This window comes from Bombina bombina, chromosome 2 (genome assembly GCF_027579735.1).
Source record: "Bombina bombina isolate aBomBom1 chromosome 2, aBomBom1.pri, whole genome shotgun sequence".
NCBI lineage: Eukaryota > Metazoa > Chordata > Amphibia > Anura > Bombinatoridae > Bombina > Bombina bombina.
In genome coordinates, this window is record NC_069500.1 from 747,675,767 (window position 1) to 747,696,827 (window position 21,061).

The 21,061-nt window shown below is 40.2% G+C and overlaps 1 protein-coding gene across 2 annotated transcripts in view; it reads right to left on the reverse strand.

Annotated features, from left to right (window-relative positions):
- PALM (paralemmin) overlaps positions 1-21,061 on the reverse strand; it is a 158,516-nt gene that overhangs the window by 70,373 nt on the left and 67,082 nt on the right. For both annotated transcript variants that reach the window (XM_053702838.1, XM_053702836.1), the window contains exons 2-3: positions 20,172-20,217; positions 10,115-10,195 (exon numbers count right to left, since the gene is read on the reverse strand). In XM_053702838.1, coding sequence (XP_053558813.1) covers positions 10,115-10,195; positions 20,172-20,217 — 127 coding nt within the window. The remainder of the gene's footprint in view (positions 1-10,114; positions 10,196-20,171; positions 20,218-21,061) is intronic.

Below are 21,061 nucleotides of genomic sequence, written 5' to 3' on the forward strand. Positions count from 1 at the left end.
TATTAATAAATTACAGAGCCTTTTAACCTCCTATATTTGGAAGAATAAGAAACCTAGGACCTCCAAGCAGACTCTACAGCGAGATATCTCTAAAGATGGGCTGAGTCTTCCAAATATTATCCTATATTACCAAGCCGCTCGCCTAACCCACCTTTTAAGCTGGAGTTACACTTCAAGTGTGTCCTCTTGGAGTGCGGTGGAACAGTCTTTCTTGCGACCAGAGCTACAACGACATGATTTACCCTGGATCCCCTCACATTATAGGAAGGACCTAGGGGTGACACACCCTGTGATCCTCGACACTCTACAATTTTGGGACCAAATTAGACACGTACCCCCGACTGCCCCTCTCCGCAACAAACTGTTGTAAGTTCTCTCATCTGTCTCCCTGACTCCCACATCTCTGCTTGGTGAAAGCTTAATATTCCATACATCTTGGATCTCTATGACCATGGCAGAACTCTCTCACACAGCAGAATCTGCACTGACTTGCAAATTCCTCACAGACTCAGATTTGAGGCATTCCGTTTATGCTCCATCCTTAGACCTTGGGGGTACCCTAGAGATAATATTAGGGAAACTACCAAATGGGAACAGAGATGGTCACATGCCACAGCCCTTAGGGGGACTTTGTCCTTTCATTATGGTCTCCTCTTGGACCCTCACTCACATCACAAGATCTCACAACACATAACCTGGGAGAAAGAACTACATTTTACCACTGACACCAACACCTGGCACAGAGAAATATTATATACTAAAAAATTACTGCATTGTGCAACATTGATATATTTATAAGATCAGTGTTCGCTGCATTTGACCCCCACTTCCCACCATAAAATTTACCCTTCCCACTCCCCAATATGCTGGAGAGACTGTGGCCACTGTGAGGTTGGCACACAGAGTCATATTTGGTGGTTTTGCCCAATAATTACACCTCTTTGGACGCAGCTCTTTAACATCCATAATTTACTGGACATTACTTTGCCACTTGGCCCACAAGCATGCCTTTTCACCTAGACTTTCCAGCCATGACAACAGCACAAAAATTGTTCACTATCTATCTGCCGATGTCTATCAAACTTGAAATCGCGAAGGCCTAGAAGCAAAAATCCCCCCCTACGATCACCCAAGTCAAAGCAACACTGACCTTTATACAGAAGATGGAGTCCTACTCCTATTCGATTTTGGACAAGCTAGATACCTACTATGAAATATGGCTACCATGGATTGAAAAATATAACGGTTAAGATCCCTGATATCCATATACCCTTAAAACCCTTTACACTTTCCATTGATGAGCCCGCTCACCTTTCCTTTCTCCTTTCCCCCCCTTATTCCCCCCTCCCAAAGCTACGAGAGGCGCAGAACTATAAGGCATTATAATTGAAACTGAGAAATCACTCCAGTACCCTTGAGCACCCCTAATTAGAATTTCCCCGGTACCATTTGTATATGCTATTTTCTGAGTAAGTCCTATGTCTCTTCTCATTGGTACTTATTAATGATAGCACTTTATATTTCCTTTATATGTATTCATTCTATCTCATGTTGCTGTCGTTATTAATTTTCCTTGTCCAAGGTTTATGTTCAAAATGTGATTGCTCCAGTATATGTACATCCCAGTGTGGATAAACTATATTACTTCTGTTGGAAGCCAATTTTCTCAATAAAAATAAAATAAAAAAATAAAAAAATTAGCACAGCCTTATAAAGTTCCACACAACCTACACAAAAAATAATAGCAACAGCAATGCCTGTGTAGCCACTATATTTTAGCAACCCTACGGCAACAGAAACATAGGTTCTGAGAGAGCTCGACAATGTAAAAAAGTAGCCAAGCAAACAGATGCTGCCCAAAGCTATATAGGTACTAGTGTTAGAATCCTGTTACCACTGCAATAAAACTTATCTGTGGCTGAAATGGCCCCTGGACCACAACCTATACATGACTTGTCCTCCACTCCATTAACTCCCAGATCTTCTCCAAATTCAATCAACTCTATATTTTATACTGTCCTCACTGCAATTATCCAAATACACCACTCTGTTACCTACTGCAACCTCCCCCCTTAAAGGGACACTCAAGTCAAAATTAAACTTCATGATTCAAATACAGCATGCAATTTTAAACAACTTTCCAATTTACTTCAATTAACAAAATGTGCACAGTCTTTTTATATTTACACTTTTTGAGTCACAAACTCCTACTGAGCATGTGCAAGAATTCACTGCATATACGTATATGCATTTGTGATTGGCTGATGGCTGTCACATGATACAGTGGGAGTGGAAATAGACATAACTGCAATTTATTTAACAAAAATCTGCTACTCATTTGAAGTTCAGACTAAGTGCTATTGCATTGTCTTCTTATCATGCATTTGTTGATTATGCAAATCTACAGTGTTGACTGGTCCTTTAAGATGCCCCTTAACTCTAAACAACCACCCTTAACGAGACCACCAACCCCATATGTACAAAGCAACTCCAACCTATATGATATCCCTATTGCAAACCCCTCATAACACATAGATCTTAATTGTTTGTTAGAGTTGCCACAAATTATAAAGCTGTGTCAGTCACTATTATGATTTTTTCTCAAACGATTATTTGTGTTAGTGATAAAATACCAATCCAGTGCCAATACAATCTTTTAACTAAAATTAATTATATTATTTTGTACCCAATAGTTAAGTTTGCCTGTAACACCCATTTGCATTCATTCTTAGTCCTATTTTTAACATTTTTCAATAGAAAGGAAGTGTATTGGCCACTACTGCTGTCACTGTATGAGAATGAACCCATGCTGTGCAGGACACACGGTTTATGATTTTTTACCATATAAATGGTAACACCTCAAAGACTTGGCTAGAGAGGTTGTTTTGCTCTGGAAGGGAAAGGGATATAAATGTTTTATGTATTACTGTCTCTGAAAAGTCTAAACCTCTTGAGACTCACATGCCCTAGAACTAAGTTATGGTCTACTGACTGCAGGACTTTTTATAAAGCCTTTTGAAAGGACTGAGCTGGGAAGAATTATTGGACCTACTGTTATTTACCAATTTACCAACTTACCATTACTAAAGACTTTTTAATCTAATTTTCCATGTTGGGGCCTTTTTAAAAGCCCCTGACATTTGTCCCTATCCCACAGCAAGTATGTCCCAGAGGTGCTGTCACACAGTGTAAAGCACACACAGCATTAGGTCACCAGACGAAGATCTCAGGGGTACCTTAATCATATGGGCACTGGCCATTGTGGCTGTGAACCCTGAGCAGCAAAAGTTAGTAATACTTACTTCATATCTTTATCAAACTCAAAATAACAAAATCCAGTTGAATAAATGTGTGTTTTATATAAGAGTGTAAGAAATATGTGTGGTGCAACATGACATAAGAGGCAGGGGTGATATAGTAAAACATAAATATATGAAAGGTATAATACACAAAGAGAGATATGAACAATAAAGTCTGACATACAGATGGAAATGTACAACAATGCAACATAATATAGGAATATGGGGAGACGAGAGATGGAAGTATAACGTATGAAATTAAAACTGAGCAGTGAGCAGGTGATAGAGGGCAGACAGTCTAGATGGCACATAAGGTGTTACACAGGGTCTATAGGGCACATACACTGTTACACATGGAGGCCTATTTATCAAAGGTCTGGCGGACCTGATCCGACAGTGCGGATCAGGTCCGCCAGACCTCGCTGAATGCGGAGAGCAATACGCTCTCCGTATTCAGCACTGCACCAGCAGCTCACAAGAGCTGCTGGTGCAACGTCGCCCCCTGCAGACTCGCGGCCAATCGGCCACCAGCAGGGGGTGTCAGTCAACCAGATCGTACTTGATCGGGTTGAATTCCGGCGATGTCTGTCCGCTTGCTCAGAGTTTGATAGCTCAGAGCTTGATAAATGGGCCTCATGGTCTAGAAACGCTGCTTGACTTTTTTGCTGCTGTATTGTACAAGATGTTCCAATAAACAATAAGTGAACTCATTTATGGTGCTGAGGATTCTGCATATTTTTGGTGGAGGAGAAGCAGTCACCCCTGTTCCTCATGCATCAGTCAAGAAAAGGTGCTGTATACAATTTTGTATGTGTTACACATGGTCTAGAGGGCATATACAGTGCTGCACAGGGTCTAGAGTGCACATACAGTGTTAATCATGGACTAGAGGGCACATACAGTGTTACTCATGGTCTAGAGTGCACATACAGTGTTACACATGGTCTAGAGGGCACATACAGTGCTGCACAGGGTCTAGAGTGCACATACAGTGTTACTCATGGTCTAGAGGGCACATACAGTGTTACTCATGGTCTAGAGTGCACATACAGTGTTACACATGGTCTAGAGTGCACATACAGTGCTGCACAGGATCTAGAGTGCACATACAGTGCTACTCATGGTCTTGAGGGCACATACAGTGCTGCACAGGGTCTAGAGTGCACATACAGTGTTACTCATTGTCTAGAGGGCACATACAGTGTTACTCATGGTCTAGAGTGCACATACAGTGTTACCCATGGTCTAGAGGGCACATACAGTGTTACTCATGGTCTAGAGTGCACATACAGTGTTAGTCATGGTCTAGAGGGCACATACAGTGTTACTCATGGTCTAGAGTGCACATACAGTGTTACTCATGGTCTAGAGGGCACATACAGTGCTACTCATGGTCTAGAGTGCACATACAGTGTTACTCATGGTCTAGAGGGCACATACAGTGTTACTCATGGTCTAGAGGGCACATACAGTGTTACTCATGGTCTAGAGGGCACATACAGTGCTGCACAGGGTCTAGAGGGCACATACAGAATTGATGCAAAATATATAAATTGATCTACATGTCTCACAATGTCTAGAAGATAATTTTATTTGTTTTTTTTAATAAATGACTCTAATTTTTAAAACCAAACTAAAAAGAATTTTCTTATAAATATAAAACTAAAAAAGAAATGTTCGTGACAAATGCTTACTATAAATAAGTGACATATAAAAATTATAAAAAATGATAAAAAATATATGTGTATATATATATTTGATGGATCCACTGGACTCGAACTTGGGACCTTCTGTATGTTAAGCGAGCATGAAATTGAATTGATAAGGCTATCTTGAAGGCCTATTTTTATGTTATATATTGGAGCAGAAATATGTTAGGAATTATGTTATTAATAATATGTATATATATATTTTTGGGACTCCACTGGACTCTAACTTGGGACCTTCTGTATGTTAGGCGAACATGAAATTGGTAAGGCTATCTTGAAAGTTTATGTTTATTCCTTTTAGTTTGGTTTTAAAAATTAGAGTCATTTATTAAAAAGACCAAATAAGATTATCTTCTAGACATTGTGAGACATGTAGATCAATTTATATATTTTGCATCAATTCTAATCCTTTTTGCAAGAAATTTAAACAAGACATAAAGGTAGCCTTTTGATTTATCCATTGCCTAGCACACATTAGGTCCTGGGTTTGAATCCAACCAGGAGATGAGATATACATATACACACATGTTAATATATGTCCAGTTTACTATAATATATTTTTTTCCAGATATATTTGGTAATTGCGAATAGGATTTTTTTATATACTTTTTATTTAAGTGTTATCTGTGCGGTCACAATTGTTTAAACCAATTTATACAATGTATCAAAAGTTAAATGTTTTTGCAATTGCAACATTGTTAATAGAGTTGACCTTTTGTTTCAATTCCGGGTCACTGTGGGTTTAAATAGATCTCTATTGTTAACTATGATTATGCCTGATGAAACGGTCTGGAATAGACTGAGAAACGCGTTGCAAATAAATACTGTTTGTTTTATACCACGACCCGGTATTTTTGCTTCTTTCCATGATCCACTTGTTTTTGAAACAGGACTTTTACCACAGAACCTTTCATACAGTGACACTGTCAGTTTTGGAGAAAAGTCTCGGTGACGTGAGTGCAGCAGGAGAACATCTATCAGCTTGCAGCTCACCTGGTCCGGCCATTGGCCCTAAAAAACGTGGGTGCTACTTTCTAGACGCCTATCTGGATTCCACAGGTCCTCTGGGTGAGACCTCCAGCGTACTGACTGCTGGAATTTGAATGTCAGCCTGCTTTATCGCACCTTATTCATTTAAGGTGCCACTTTCCATGTGAGTAGTTTTTTGCACATCACTTTTATATTTGTTGTTTGAACAATTCACACTATGTTGGCGCCCCTAGTTTATCTTCCAGTGTTACATAGTGTCTAGAGGGCACATACAGTGTTACACAGGGTCTAGAGGGCACATACAGTGTTACATAGGGTCTAGAGGGCACATACAGTGTTACACAGGGTCTAGAGGGCACATACAGTGTTACACAGGGTCTAGAGGGCACATACAGTGTTACATAGGGTCTTGAGGGCACATACAGTGTTACACAGGGTCTAGAGGGCACATACAGTGTTACATAGGGTCTAGTGGGCACATACAGTGTTACACAGGGTCTAGAGGGCACATACAGTGTTACATAGGGTCTAGAGGGCGCATACAGTGTTACCCAGGGTCTACAGGGCACATACAGTGTTACACAGGGTCTAGAGGGCACATACAGTGTTACACAGGGTCAAGAGAGCACATACAGTGTTACATAGGGTCTAGAGGGCACATACAGTGTTACACAGGGTCTAGAGGGCACATACAGTGTTACCCAGGGTCTAGAGAGTACATACAGTGTGACACAGGGTCTAGAGGGCACATACAGTGTTACACACGGTCTAGAGAGTACATAAAGTGTTACACAGGGTCTAGAGAGTACATACAGTGTGACACAGGGTCTAGAGAGTACATACAGTGTTAAACAGGGTCTAGAGGGCACATACAGTGTTACACAGGGTCAAGAGGGCACATACAGTGTTACACAGGGTCAAGAGGGCACATACAGTGTTACACAGGGTCAAGAGGGCACATACAGTGTTACATAGGGTCTAGATGGCACATACAGTGTTACATAGGGTCTAGATGGCACATACAGTGTTAAACAGGGTCTAGATGGCACATACAGTGTTAAACAGGGTCTAGAGGGCACATACAGTGTTACATAGGGTCTAGAGGGCACATACAGTGTTACACAGGGTCTAGAGGGCACATACAGTGTTACATAGGGTCTAGAGGGCACATACAGTGTTACACAGGGTCTAGAGGGCACATACAGTGTTACACAGGGTCTAGATGGCACATACAGTGTTACACAGGATCTAGATGGCACATACAGTGTTAAACAGGCTCTAGATGGCACATACAGTGTTAAACAGGGTCTAGAGGGCACATATGGTGTTACACAGGGTCTAGATGGCACATACAGTGTTACACAGGGTCTAGAGGGCACATACAGTGTTACACAGGGTCTAGAGAGTACATACAGTGTTACACAGGGTCTAGAGGGCACATACAGTGTTACACAGGGTCTAGATGGCACATACAGTGTTACACAGGGTCTAGATGGCACATACAGTGTTAAACAGGCTCTAGATGGCACATACAGTGTTAAACAGGGTCTAGAGGGCACATATAGTGTTACACAGGGTCTAGATGGCACATACAGTGTTACACAGGGTCTAGAGGGCACATATAGTGTTACACAGGGTCTAGATGGCACATACAGTGTTACACAGGGTCTAGAGGGCACATATAGTGTTACACAGGGTCTAGATGGCACATACAGTGTTACACAGGGTCTAGAGGGCACATATAGTGTTACACAGGGTCTAGATGGCACATACAGTGTTACACAGGGTCTAGAGGGCACATATAGTGTTACACAGGGTCTAGATGGCACATACAGTGTTACACAGGGTCTAGAGGGCACATATAGTGTTACACAGGGTCTAGATGGCACATACAGTGTTACACAGGTTCTAGAGGGCACATATAGTGTTACACAGGGTCTAGATGGCACATACAGTGTTACACAGGGTCTAGAGGGCACATATAGTGTTACACAGGGTCTAGATGGCACATACAGTGTTACACAGGGTCTAGAGGGCACATATAGTGTTACACAGGGTCTAGATGGCACATACAGTGTTACACAGGGTCTAGAGGGCACATATAGTGTTGCACAGGGTCTAGATGGCACATACAGTGTTACACAGGGTCTAGAGGGCACATATAGTGTTACATAGGGTCTAGATGGCACATACAGTGTTACATAGGGTCTAGATGGCACATACAGTGTTAAACAGGGTCTAGATGGCACATACAGTGTTAAACAGGGTCTAGAGGGCACATACAGTGTTACATAGGGTCTAGAGGGCACATACAGTGTTACACAGGGTCTAGAGGGCACATACAGTGTTACATAGGGTCTAGAGGGCACATACAGTGTTACACAGGGTCTAGAGGGCACATACAGTGTTACACAGGGTCTAGATGGCACATACAGTGTTACACAGGATCTAGATGGCACATACAGTGTTAAACAGGCTCTAGATGGCACATACAGTGTTAAACAGGCTCTAGATGGCACATACAGTGTTAAACAGGGTCTAGAGGGCACATATGGTGTTACACAGGGTCTAGATGGCACATACAGTGTTACACAGGGTCTAGAGGGCACATACAGTGTTACACAGGGTCTAGAGAGTACATACAGTGTTACACAGGGTCTAGAGGGCACATACAGTGTTACACAGGGTCTAGATGGCACATACAGTGTTACACAGGGTCTAGATGGCACATACAGTGTTAAACAGGCTCTAGATGGCACATACAGTGTTAAACAGGGTCTAGAGGGCACATATAGTGTTACACAGGGTCTAGATGGCACATACAGTGTTACACAGGGTCTAGAGGGCACATATAGTGTTACACAGGGTCTAGATGGCACATACAGTGTTACACAGGGTCTAGAGGGCACATATAGTGTTACACAGGGTCTAGATGGCACATACAGTGTTACACAGGGTCTAGAGGGCACATATAGTGTTACACAGGGTCTAGATGGCACATACAGTGTTACACAGGGTCTAGAGGGCACATACAGTGTTACACAGGGTCTAGATGGCACATACAGTGTTACACAGGGTCTAGAGGGCACATATAGTGTTACACAGGGTCTAGATGGCACATACAGTGTTACACAGGTTCTAGAGGGCACATATAGTGTTACACAGGGTCTAGATGGCACATACAGTGTTACACAGGGTCTAGAGGGCACATATAGTGTTACACAGGGTCTAGATGGCACATACAGTGTTACACAGGGTCTAGAGGGCACATATAGTGTTACACAGGGTCTAGATGGCACATACAGTGTTACACAGGGTCTAGAGGGCACATATAGTGTTGCACAGGGTCTAGATGGCACATACAGTGTTACACAGGGTCTAGAGGGCACATATAGTGTTACACAGGGTCTAGATGGCACATACAGTGTTACACAGGGTCTAGAGGGCACATATAGTGTTACACAGGGTCTAGAGGGCACATATAGTGTTACACAGGGTCTAGAGGGCACATATAGTGTTACACAGGGTCTAGATGGCACATACAGTGTTACACAGGGTCTAGAGGGCACATATAGTGTTACACAAGGTCTAGATGGCACATACAGTGTTACACAGGGTCTAGAGGGCACATATAGTGTTACACAGGGTCTAGATGGCACATACAGTGTTACACAGGTTCTAGAGGGCACATATAGTGTTACACAGGGTCTAGATGGCACATACAGTGTTACACAGGGTCTAGAGGGCACATATAGTGTTACACAGGGTCTAGATGGCACATACAGTGTTACACAGGGTCTAGAGGGCACATATAGTGTTACACAGGGTCTAGATGGCACATACAGTGCTACACAGGGTCTAGAGGGCACATATAGTGTTACACAGGGTCTAGATGGCACACACGTATCCATCCATTTGTAATACCGGACTGTGTGTTAATCTGTGCGCGAGGTTGCTTAAAAGATAATGCACTCTGCGCTACTGATTGATCTCTACTTGTGATCTTACCCACATTGCTGTACTGGGTCTGGTGGGTAGAGGCAGTGTTTGGTAAATACAAGATGATGCAGGGAGATACGAAGCAGAGAACATGACCCATGGTTGAGGCCACCTTACCTTCAGATGCTGCAGCTGTCTCCGGTCATCTTCCAATTGGCGCCTTTTATTTTCTATCTCCACCTGGCGCTTCCGCTTCTCCTGATACAAAAGCGTATAAGTGTATGAGTGACAGTCGTATAGATTAAAAAAGAATAACCTTGAATCTCACCATGGTCTCTGTAATCACTGCAGTAATGGACATAAGCCTTGTATCTCACTGACTGATTAAAGGTTTAGACATTGGTAACCAGCATTATTAAAAGGACATTAAAGTGAATGTAAAGTTGAATGAATGAGTGCCTCGTTTTTAAAAATACTAATAAAAACAGGGGCACTGTCATTCATTAAACTTTACATTTGCAGCGTTTTTTTTTTTTAAAAAAACACCTTTTTCCCAGGCCAGCGACCCTCCGCCCGCAGCTCCTCTGTACTTACCTCAGCAATGATGAAACCGGCTTCCTCTAATCATGGCGTGCACCCCAGAGCGTCCATCTCGTGAGGTCCCGCCGTGATTGGAGGAAGCCGGCTTCGTCATTGCTGTGCTATGGAGGAAGCCGGTTTCGTCATTGCTGTGCTAAGTACAGCATTAGAAGCGGGTGGAGGATTGCTAAAAATAATGTAAGTATTTAAAAAAAACAAAAAACGCTGCACTGTAAAGTTTAATGAATAACAGTGCCCCTGTTTTTAATTGTATTTTTAAAAACCGGGCACTCATTCATTCAATGGAAAAAATTCAATGGAAAAAATGTTTTAAAGGACATAAAACCCACATTTTTGTTATCATGATTTAGGTGAAGCATACAATTTTTAAAACGTTTTCACTTTATTCTATTATAAAATGTATTTCATTCTTGTGGTTTTCTTTGTTGAAGAGAATACCTAGGTAGGCAGTGTGCATGTGTCTGGAGAACTATATGGAAGCAGTTTTGCAAGAATACATTTGAGTACTAGGGGGCCTATTTAACAAAGATCTGTCGGACCTTATCCGACAGTGCGGATCAGGTCCGACAGACCTCGCTGAATGCAGAGAGCAATACGCTCTCCGTATTCAGCATTGCACCAGGTCTTGTGAGCTGCTGGTGCAACGCCGCCCCCTGCAGATTCGCGGCCGCCAGCAATTTCGGCGATGTCTGTACGCCTCCTCAGAGCAGGCGGACAGGTTATGGAGCAGCGGGTTCGCCAGAAACACGGGCCCTCAAGCAGGTTATGGAGCAGCAGGTTCGCCAGAAACATGGGCCCTCAAGCAGGTTATGCAGGCTCGCCAGAAACACGGGCCCTCAAGCTTCATCTGGAGCTTGATAAATGGGCCCCTAGGTGTGTCTCACATGCACCCCTCTACAGTTGTGCTGTACCCGCTCTTGTTGCTTTGAGCACTAGGGGCGCGATCCGATATAGATTGTAGTTTGCGGCGCAAGCGAGGGAACCCGCGTCGCCCGCAGTTTCAGCTCGCAACTCGAGCTATCCCATATACAGCGCCGTCAGATGCTAACGTTCCGTAAGTCTGACAAACCAGCAATGTCCAGAAATCTGCGCAAGTACAAATTTCTGGCGTCGCCAGTGACTTTTGGCACGTTAGAAACTGCCGGCGCCTACAAAACATGACTAAAGTCTAAATCACCCGCACTGTCTAACACGCCTCCCTAACATAGCCCGACAAGTCTAACACGCCTCCCTAACATAGCCCGCACTGTCTAACACGCCTCCCTAACATAGCCTGACACGTCTAACCCTCTATCCGCTATCCCCCCTCACTAGCCTAACAATAAAATATGTATTAACCCCTTAACCGCCGCTACCTAATAAAGTTATTAACCCCTAAACCGGCGCCAGCTATATTAAATCTATAACCCCCTAAAGTGAGCCCCTAACACCGCCGCCATCTACCTTACCTACCCCCTAAAGTGAGCCCCTACCCCGCCGCTATCTATTTTAAAATTATTAACCCCTAATCTAATCCCCCTACCCCGCCGCCAGCTATATTAAATTATTCAACCCCTAAAATACTAAACTATCCCTACCACTAAACCTAAGTCTAATCCTACAAATAGCCCTGAAAAGGGCTTTTTGCGTGCATTGCCCCAAAGTAACAGCTCTTTTGCCAGCCCTTAAAAGGGCTTTTGGCGGGGCTTTGTCACAAAGTAAACTGCTCTTTTGCCTACAATCTACATCCCCCTACACCGCGGCCACCTATAATAAATGTATTAACCCCTAATCTAATCCCCCTACACCGCCGCCAGCTATATTAACTATATTAACCCTAATTATATTAGGGTTAATATAGTTAATATAGTTATTATATTATATATATTAACTATATTAACCCTAATTATATTAGGGTTCATATAGTTAATATCGTTATTATATTATATATATATATATATTAAGTATAATAACCCTATCTAACTCTAACATCCTAACTAAACTCTTATTAAAATAAATCTAATATTAATATTATTAATTAAAATATTCCTATTTAAATCTAAATACTTACCTATAAAATAAACCCTAAGATAGCTACAATATAATTAATAATTACATTATAGCTATGTTAGGGTTTATATTTATTTTACAGGTAAATTGTTAATTATTTTAACTAGGTATAACAGCTATTAACCATTTAATAGCTACCTAGTTAAAATAATTACCCAATTACCTGTAAAATAAATCCTAACCTAAGTTACAAATACACCTACACTATCAATAAATTAAATAAACTACAAATATCTATCTAAAAATACAATTAAATAAACTAAACTAAATTACAAAAAAAAACAAACACTAAATTACAAAAAATAAAAAAAAGATTACAAGATTTTTAAGCTAATTACACCTATTCTAAGCCCCCTAATAAAATAATAAAGCCCCCCAAAATAAAAAAATTCCCTACCCTATTCTAAATTAAAATAAGTTCAAAGCTCTTTTACCTTACCAGCCCTTAAAAGGGCCTTTTGTGGGGGCATGCCCCAAAGAAAACTGCTCTTTTGCCTGCAAAAAAAAGCACAATACCACCCCCCAACATTACAACCCACCACCCACATACCCCTAATCTAACCCAAACCCCCCTTAAATAAACCTAACACTACCCACCTGAAGATCTCCCTACCTTGTATTCACCCAGCCGGGCCGAACCGATCCAGGCGATGTGTTCCAGCAAGCGGCAGTGAAGTCTTCATCCATCCGGGCGATGTCTTGAAGCAAGCGGCAGAGAGTCTTCTTCCATCGGCGACGTCTTCAAGCAAATCGGCATCTTCAATCTTCTTACTTCGCTCCTCCGCCGCGGAGCATCCTTCCGGCACGACGGCTTCCCGACGAATGAGGTTCCTTTAAATGACGTCATCCAAGATGGCGTCCGCCGAATTCCGATTGGCTGATAGGATTCTATCAGCCAATCGGAATTAAGGTAGAAAAATCTGATTGGCTGATTGAATCAGCCAATCAGATTCAAGTTCAATCTGATTGGCTGAAGACTCTCTGCCGCTTGCTTCAAGACATCGCCCGGATGGATGAAGACTTCACTGCCGCTTGCTGGAACACATCGCCTGGATCGGTTCGGCCCGGCTGGGTGAATACAAGGTAGGGAGATCTTCAGGAGGGTAGTGTTAGGTTTATTTAAGGGGGGGGGTTGGGTTAGATTAGGGGTATGTGGGTGGTGGGTTGTAATGTTGGGAGGGGGTATTGTGCTTTTTTTTTGCAGGCAAAAGAGCAGTTTTCTTTGGGGCATGCCCCCACAAAAGGCCATTTTAAGGGCTGGTAAGGTAAAAGAGCTTTGAACTTATTTTAATTTAGAATAGGGTAGGGAATTTTTTTATTTTGGGGGGCTTTATTATTTTATTAGGGGGCTTAGAATAGGTGTAATTAGCTTAAAAATCTTGTAATTTTTTTATTTTTTGTAATTTAGTGTTTGTTTTTTTTTTGTAATTTAGTTTAGTTTATTTAATTGTATTTTTAGATAGATATTTGTAGTTTATTTAATTTATTGATAGTGTAGGTGTATTTGTAGCTTAGGTTAGGATTTATTTTACAGGTAATTGGGTAATTATTTTAACTAGGTAGCTATTATATAGTTAATAACTATTTAATAGCTATTATACCTAGTTAAAATAATTAACAATTTACCTGTAAAATAAATATAAACCCTAATATAGCTATAATGTAATTATTAATTATATTGTAGCTATCTTAGGGTTTATTTTATAGGTAAGTATTTAGATTTAAATAGGAATATTTTAGTTTATAATATGAATTAGATTTATTTAATAAGAATTTAGTTAGGGGTGTTAGGGTTAGATAGAGTTAATATAGTTAATATAAATACTATAGTAACTATATTAACCCTAATATAATTAGGGTTAATATAGTTAATATATATATAATGTAATAACTATATTAACTATAATATACTTAGGGTTAATATAGATAATATAGCTGGCGGCGGGGTAGGTAGATTAAATTAGGGGTTAATAATTTTAATATAGATGGCGGCGGTTTTAGGGGCTCACAGTAGGGGGTTAGTTTATGTAGATGGCGACAGTTTAGGGGTTAAATACTTTATTATGGATTGCGGCGGGGGATTGCGGTTGACAGGGAGATAGACATTGCGCATGCGTTAGGTGTTAGGTTTATTTTAGCAGATCACGGTTGACAGGGAGATAGACATTGCGCATGCGTTAGGTGTTAGGTTTATTTTAGCAGCCAGTTTAGGGAGTTACGGGGCTCCAATACTCAGCGTAAGGCTTCTTACAGCTGCTTTTTGTGGCGAGGTGAAAATGGAGTAAGATTTCTCCATTTTCGCCACGTAAGTCCTTATGCTGTATATTGGATACCAAACTGCGCGGGTTTGGTATACCTGCCTATGGCCCAAAAAACTACGGGCGACGGCAGAAATATACGCGCGTAACTTCTAGGTTACGCCGTATATAGGATACCAAACCCGCGCAATTATTGGCATCGCCGACTTTTGCGGGCGACGATTTTTATCGGATCGACCCCTAGGTGGCAGAAGGGTTTGAAAAATATTCTTGTGAAACTGCTGCCATACTCCAGATATGTGCACACTCCTGACCCTACCTACCTGTTATAAAGTTAATTTTATAACAGAAGTAAATAGACAAGTTTTTGTTAAGATTGTACACTCTATTTGAATCATCCTTTTAATCACATTTGAATTTGACATTAAGAACTATTGCTGTTTCATATACATGATAAAAAAATGTTTCCATATAATAGGGTGACCATATTGCCGCTTCAAAAAGGGACGCATATGAAAAATGCATATGTCAGGCCTGTTTAAAGAAAGGTTTTGTATAAGAACCCTGACATATGTATTTTTTATATGTGTCCCTTTTAAAAGCGGCAATATGGTCACCCTAGCATATAACCTCCCTGTAATGAAGCACCAGTAAAATATTGCTGCAAATGTTGAGATGAAAGCAAAGAGTCACCTTATATAGAACTAATACAAACCATAAGGAGAGCCGTGGAAAATGTATTCTGATTGTTAATGTCATTCTAGTACATTAGAAAACTATTAGAAAAGCCAATTATCATGTGGTTTCACAATGGCTTTCTGCTGTGTTATCTTCACTAATACTTTGTATTAAAGGGATGTGAAAGTCAAATTTAGCCTTTCATGATTTAGATAGAGAATGCAATTTTAAAACATATTCAATTTTCTGTTGTCAAATTTACTTTGTTCTCTTGATATGCTATGCAGAAAAGCATACCTAGGTAGGCTTATGACCAGTAATGCACTACTGGATGCTAGCTGCTGATTGGTGGCGACACACATTTGTCTCTTGTCACTGGCTCACCATATGTGTTCAGCTAGCTATCAGTAGTGCATTGCTGCTCTGGGCTCAATTTAACTATGCATTTAACCCCTTTGCATGAGTTAAACACAAAGTTATATGCAAGCAACAGTGCAATAATAAAATATGCTAACATATTAGAGAATTTTCTTTTTACACTTTTATGTCCATTTTGACAGCAGTATTCCGGCTCTCAGAAAACACAAGGTTTTGGGACTTTTCTTTCTGATTGTTTCGAGTGTCATTAGATAGCTGTACACATGGTCTTTATCATTTTCTAGTTTAGTAAAAGCTAAAAACATAACTAGAATCACACTTATAGCACATGACACTTGTACATAACAAACATACAGTCATCAGAATGTTTATTTCTGATTTGAATTAAATAAAAAAAAGTATAAACTCTCTTAGAACGAAGTGAAATAGTTGACTGCAGGCCACAAATGATATTGCTGCTGGTCAGGTGAAAAACCTGCATTCAAACATATTAGACAATTGTAAATAATACTGAACTGCCATGCTTTACGTTTGTTTTAGCTGTTTGTCTTATGTGTCCATGTAGTCTGTTAAATTGTATGTGAAAAAAGTGAAAGACCGGTTTTATTTTCTTCTTACACCACATACACAATTGAGGTGTCTTTACTACTACAAACTGCAGCTCTACTAGTGGATTAGGAAGAGCATCAGGCGAAAAAAATCACAAGATGAAGGGACAAGAAACCCCAAAATGTTATTTCATGATTTGGATAGAACATACAATTTCAAACATGTTTCCAATTCACTTCTATTAACAGATTTGCTACATTAGTCAATTCAAATGGATTAGAATCAGGACCAATATCAGATCTTACCAAGAACTATTAAATATTAGTGGCACGGACATCTTATGGAAGAGAAAGGGCGCCACCTCAGCCATGTTTTCCTGGACACTTATGAGTTACACATGCTGCAGGGTAAGCAATGAGGAACACATATTGTGTTTCTGGACAGCACTATTTATATGCACTATTCATGTTCCTCCCTGCACACCCTGCAGCATGTGTAACTTATAAGTGTTCAGGAAAACATGGTTAAAGGACCAGTCAACACATTAGATTTGCATAATCAACAAATGCAAGATAACAAGACAATGCAATAGCACTTAGTCTGAACTTCAAATGAGTAGTAGATTTTTTATATAACAAATTACAGTTATGCATATTTCCACTCCCCTTGTACCATGTGATAGCAATCAGCCAATCACAAATGCATATACGTATAGTCTGTGAATTCTTGCACATGCTCAGTAGGATCTGGTGACTCAAAAATTGTAAATAAAAAAGACTGTGCATATATTTTTTAATGGAAGTAAATTGGAAAGTTGTTTAAAATTACATGCTGTATCTGAATCATGAAAATTTAATTTAACCTGAGTGTCCCTTTAAGGTGACAACCCTACTACTGATGACAGGTGTGAAAAACACTGCCCTAGAGAGGTTCCAGTCTAAATGAATATACAATCAGGTACATTTTACACCAGCACAGTTTTCATTTGCTGAGTATAGTTAAAGGGACACTCAAGTCAAAATAAATTTTTATGATTCAGATAGAACATGCGGTTTTAAGACACTTTCCAATTTACTTCCATTATTACTTTTTGCACAGTCTTGTTATATTCACACTTTCTGGGGAACAAGATCCTAATGAGCATGTGCACAAGCTCACATGGTATACTTACGGCTAGATTTAGAGTTTTGTCGGTAACGACCCGCGTAGCTAACGCTGGCTTTTTTCTGGCCGCACCTTTTAAATAACTCTGGTATTGAGAGTCCACAGAATGGCTGCGTTAGGCTCCAAAAAAGGAGCGTAGAGCATAATTTAACGCCACTGCAACTCTCGATACCAGAGTTGCTTACGGAAGCGGCCAGCTTCAAAAACGTGCTCGTGCACAATTCCCCCATAGAAAACAATGGGGCTGTTTGAGCTGAAAAAAAACCTAACACCTGCAAAAAAGCCGCGTTCAGCTCCTAACGCAGCCCCATTGTTTGCTATGGGGAAACACTTCCTACGTCTGCACCTAACACTCTAACATGTACCCGAGTCTAAACACCCCTAACCTTACACTTATTAACCCCTAATCTGCCGTCCCCGCTATCGCTGACCCCTGCATATTATTATTAACCCCTAATCTGCCGCTCCGTAAACAGCCGCTACTTACATTATCCCTATGTACCCCTAATCTGCTGCCCTAACATCGCCGACCCCTATATTATATTTATTAACCACTAATCTGCCCCCCACAACGTCGCCTCCACCTGCCTACACTTATTAACCCCTAATCTGCCAAGCGGACCACACCGCTATTATAATAAAGTTATTAACCCCTAATCCGCCTCACTAACCCTATAATAAATAGTATTAACCCCTAATCTGCCCTCCCTAACATCGCCGACACCTAACTTCAAACATTAACCCCTAATCTGCCGACTGGAGCTCACCGCTATTCTAATAAATGTATTAACCCCTAAAGCTAAGTCTAACCCTAACACTAACACCCCCCTAAATTAAATATAATTTAAATCTAACGAAATTAATTAACTCTTATTAAATAAATTATTCCTATTTAAAGCTAAATACTTACCTGTAAAATAAATCCTAATATAGCTACAATATAAATTATAATTATATTATAGCTATTTTAGGATTTATATTTATTTTACAGGTAACTTTGTATTTATTTTAACCAGGTACAATAGCTATTAAATAGTTAAGAACTATTTAATAGCTAAAATAGTTAAAATAATTACAAATTTACCTGTAAAATAAATCCTAACCTAAGTTACAATTAAACCTAACACTACACTATCAATAAATAAATTAAATAAAATACCTACAATTACCTACAATTAAACCTAACACTACACAATCAATAAATGAATTAAATACAATATCTACAAATAAATACAATTAAATAAACTAACTAAAGTACAAAAAATAAAAAAGAACTAAGTTACAAAAAAATAAAAAAATATTTACAAACATTAGAAAAATATTACAACAATTTTAAACTAATTAAACCTACTCTAAGCCCCCTAATAAAATAACAAAGCCCCCCAAAATAAAAAAATGCCCTACCCTATTCTAAATTACAAAAGTTCAAAGCTCTTTTACCTTACCAGCCCTGAACAGGGCCCTTTGCGGGGCATGCCCCAAGAAATTCAGCTCTTTTGCCTGTAAAAAAACACATACAATACCCCCCCCCCAAAATTACAACCCACCACCCACATACCCCTAATCTAACCCAAACCCCCCTTAAATAAACCTAACACTAAGCCCCTGAAGATCTTCCTACCTTGTCTTCACCTCACCGGGTATCACACCGATCCGTCCTGGCTCCGATATCTTCATCCAACCCAAGAGGGGGCTAGACATCAATCATCCAACGGCTGAAGAAGTCCAGAAGAGGGTCCAAAGTCTTCATCCTATCCGGGAAGAAGAGTAGATCCGGACCGGCAAGCATCTTCTTCCAAGCGGCATCTTCTATCTTCATCCGATGAGGACCGGCTCCATCTTGAAGACCTCCATCGCGGATCCATCCTTCTTCTCCGATGACTTCCTGACGAATGACGGTTCCTTTAAGGGACGTCATCCAAGATGGCGTCCCTCGAATTCCGATTGGCTGATAAGATTCTATCAGCCAATCGGAATTAAGGTAGGAAAATTCTGATTGGCTGATGGAATCAGCCAATCAGAATCAAGTTCAATCCGATTGGCTGATCCGATCAGCCAATCAGATTGAGCTCGCATTCTATTGGCTGTTCCGATCAGCCAATAGAAGCGAGCTCAATCTGATTGGCTGATTGACACGACTCTAAATACTGGAGTTAGAAAGATCCCATTGAAAAGATAGGATACGCAATTGACGTAAGGGGATCTGCGGTATGGAAAAGTCGTGGCTGAAAAGTGAGCGTTAGACCCTTTTCTGACTGACTACAATTACCGGCGGTAGCCTAAAACCAGCGTTAGGAGCCTCTAATGCTGGTTTTCACGGCTACCGCCAAACTCAAAATCTAGGCCATAGTCTGTGATTGGCTGATGTCTGTCATATGATACAGAAAAAATACTTGTCAGAAAAAAATCTACTGCTGATGTGAAATTCAGAGTAGGTGTTATTGCATTGTCTTTTTATTATGCATTTGTTAATTATGCAATTCTACTGCACAGAGTGGTCCTTTAAGGATGTTCTGTGTTTTCTACCATTTTACATGCACCAGATTCATGTAACTTACCGCTATAGCCTGCAGTCTGTCCTGCTGTGACTGTGATTCGCTGATTCTGCAATACATAAAAGCACCGTTAAATTAATTGTGTTACAGTTTTTTTCTCTCAAAAGAGACTTAAAAACTTAACATTAAAATGAACCCCATAACCTGCCCTGGGATTTGTATTGTATCCGCCAAGTGATTATTCCCCTTACTTTAAATACAGTTTGTTTTGAAACAGAAAAGCATAAGGGAAGCTGGAAGACTATATAAGGAAGGTAAACAATGATGGAAAGAAAGAATCAGAAAGCTAGGACTGAGGAGAAATACAGGAAACAGGCAGGATGTGTGTGTGTGTGAGGGAAAGCACATCTAAGGAAAACAGTGCAGAAGATGAGTTGGGCAAAGTAGTGTGTCCTGTTCCAAAATTAGCATTTCTCATACGTCATTAGCCAGTTAAAGTCATCATACAACACAATGTAATGCTTAGCTCTGCCTATAACTATGTATACACCGTAACAATCAGCATTTGTTTGCATTGCTCTGCACCTAATTGTACTACTCTGCATACAACCTCTGCTTTGCTCTTAAAGTGCACAGTATATACTCACTAGTCTGCATTTATATAAAGGGCACAGTATATACTCACTAGTCTGCATTTATATAAAGTGCACAGTATATACTCACTATTCTGCATTTATATAAAGAGCACAGTATATACTCACTATTCTGCATTTATATAAAGGGCACAGTATATACTCACTAGTCTGCATTTATATAAAGTGCACAGTATATACTCACTATTCTGCATTTATATAAAGTGCACAGTATATACTCACTATTCTGCATTTATATAAAGGGCACAGTATATACTCACTAGTCTGCATTTATATAAAGAGCACAATATATACTCACTA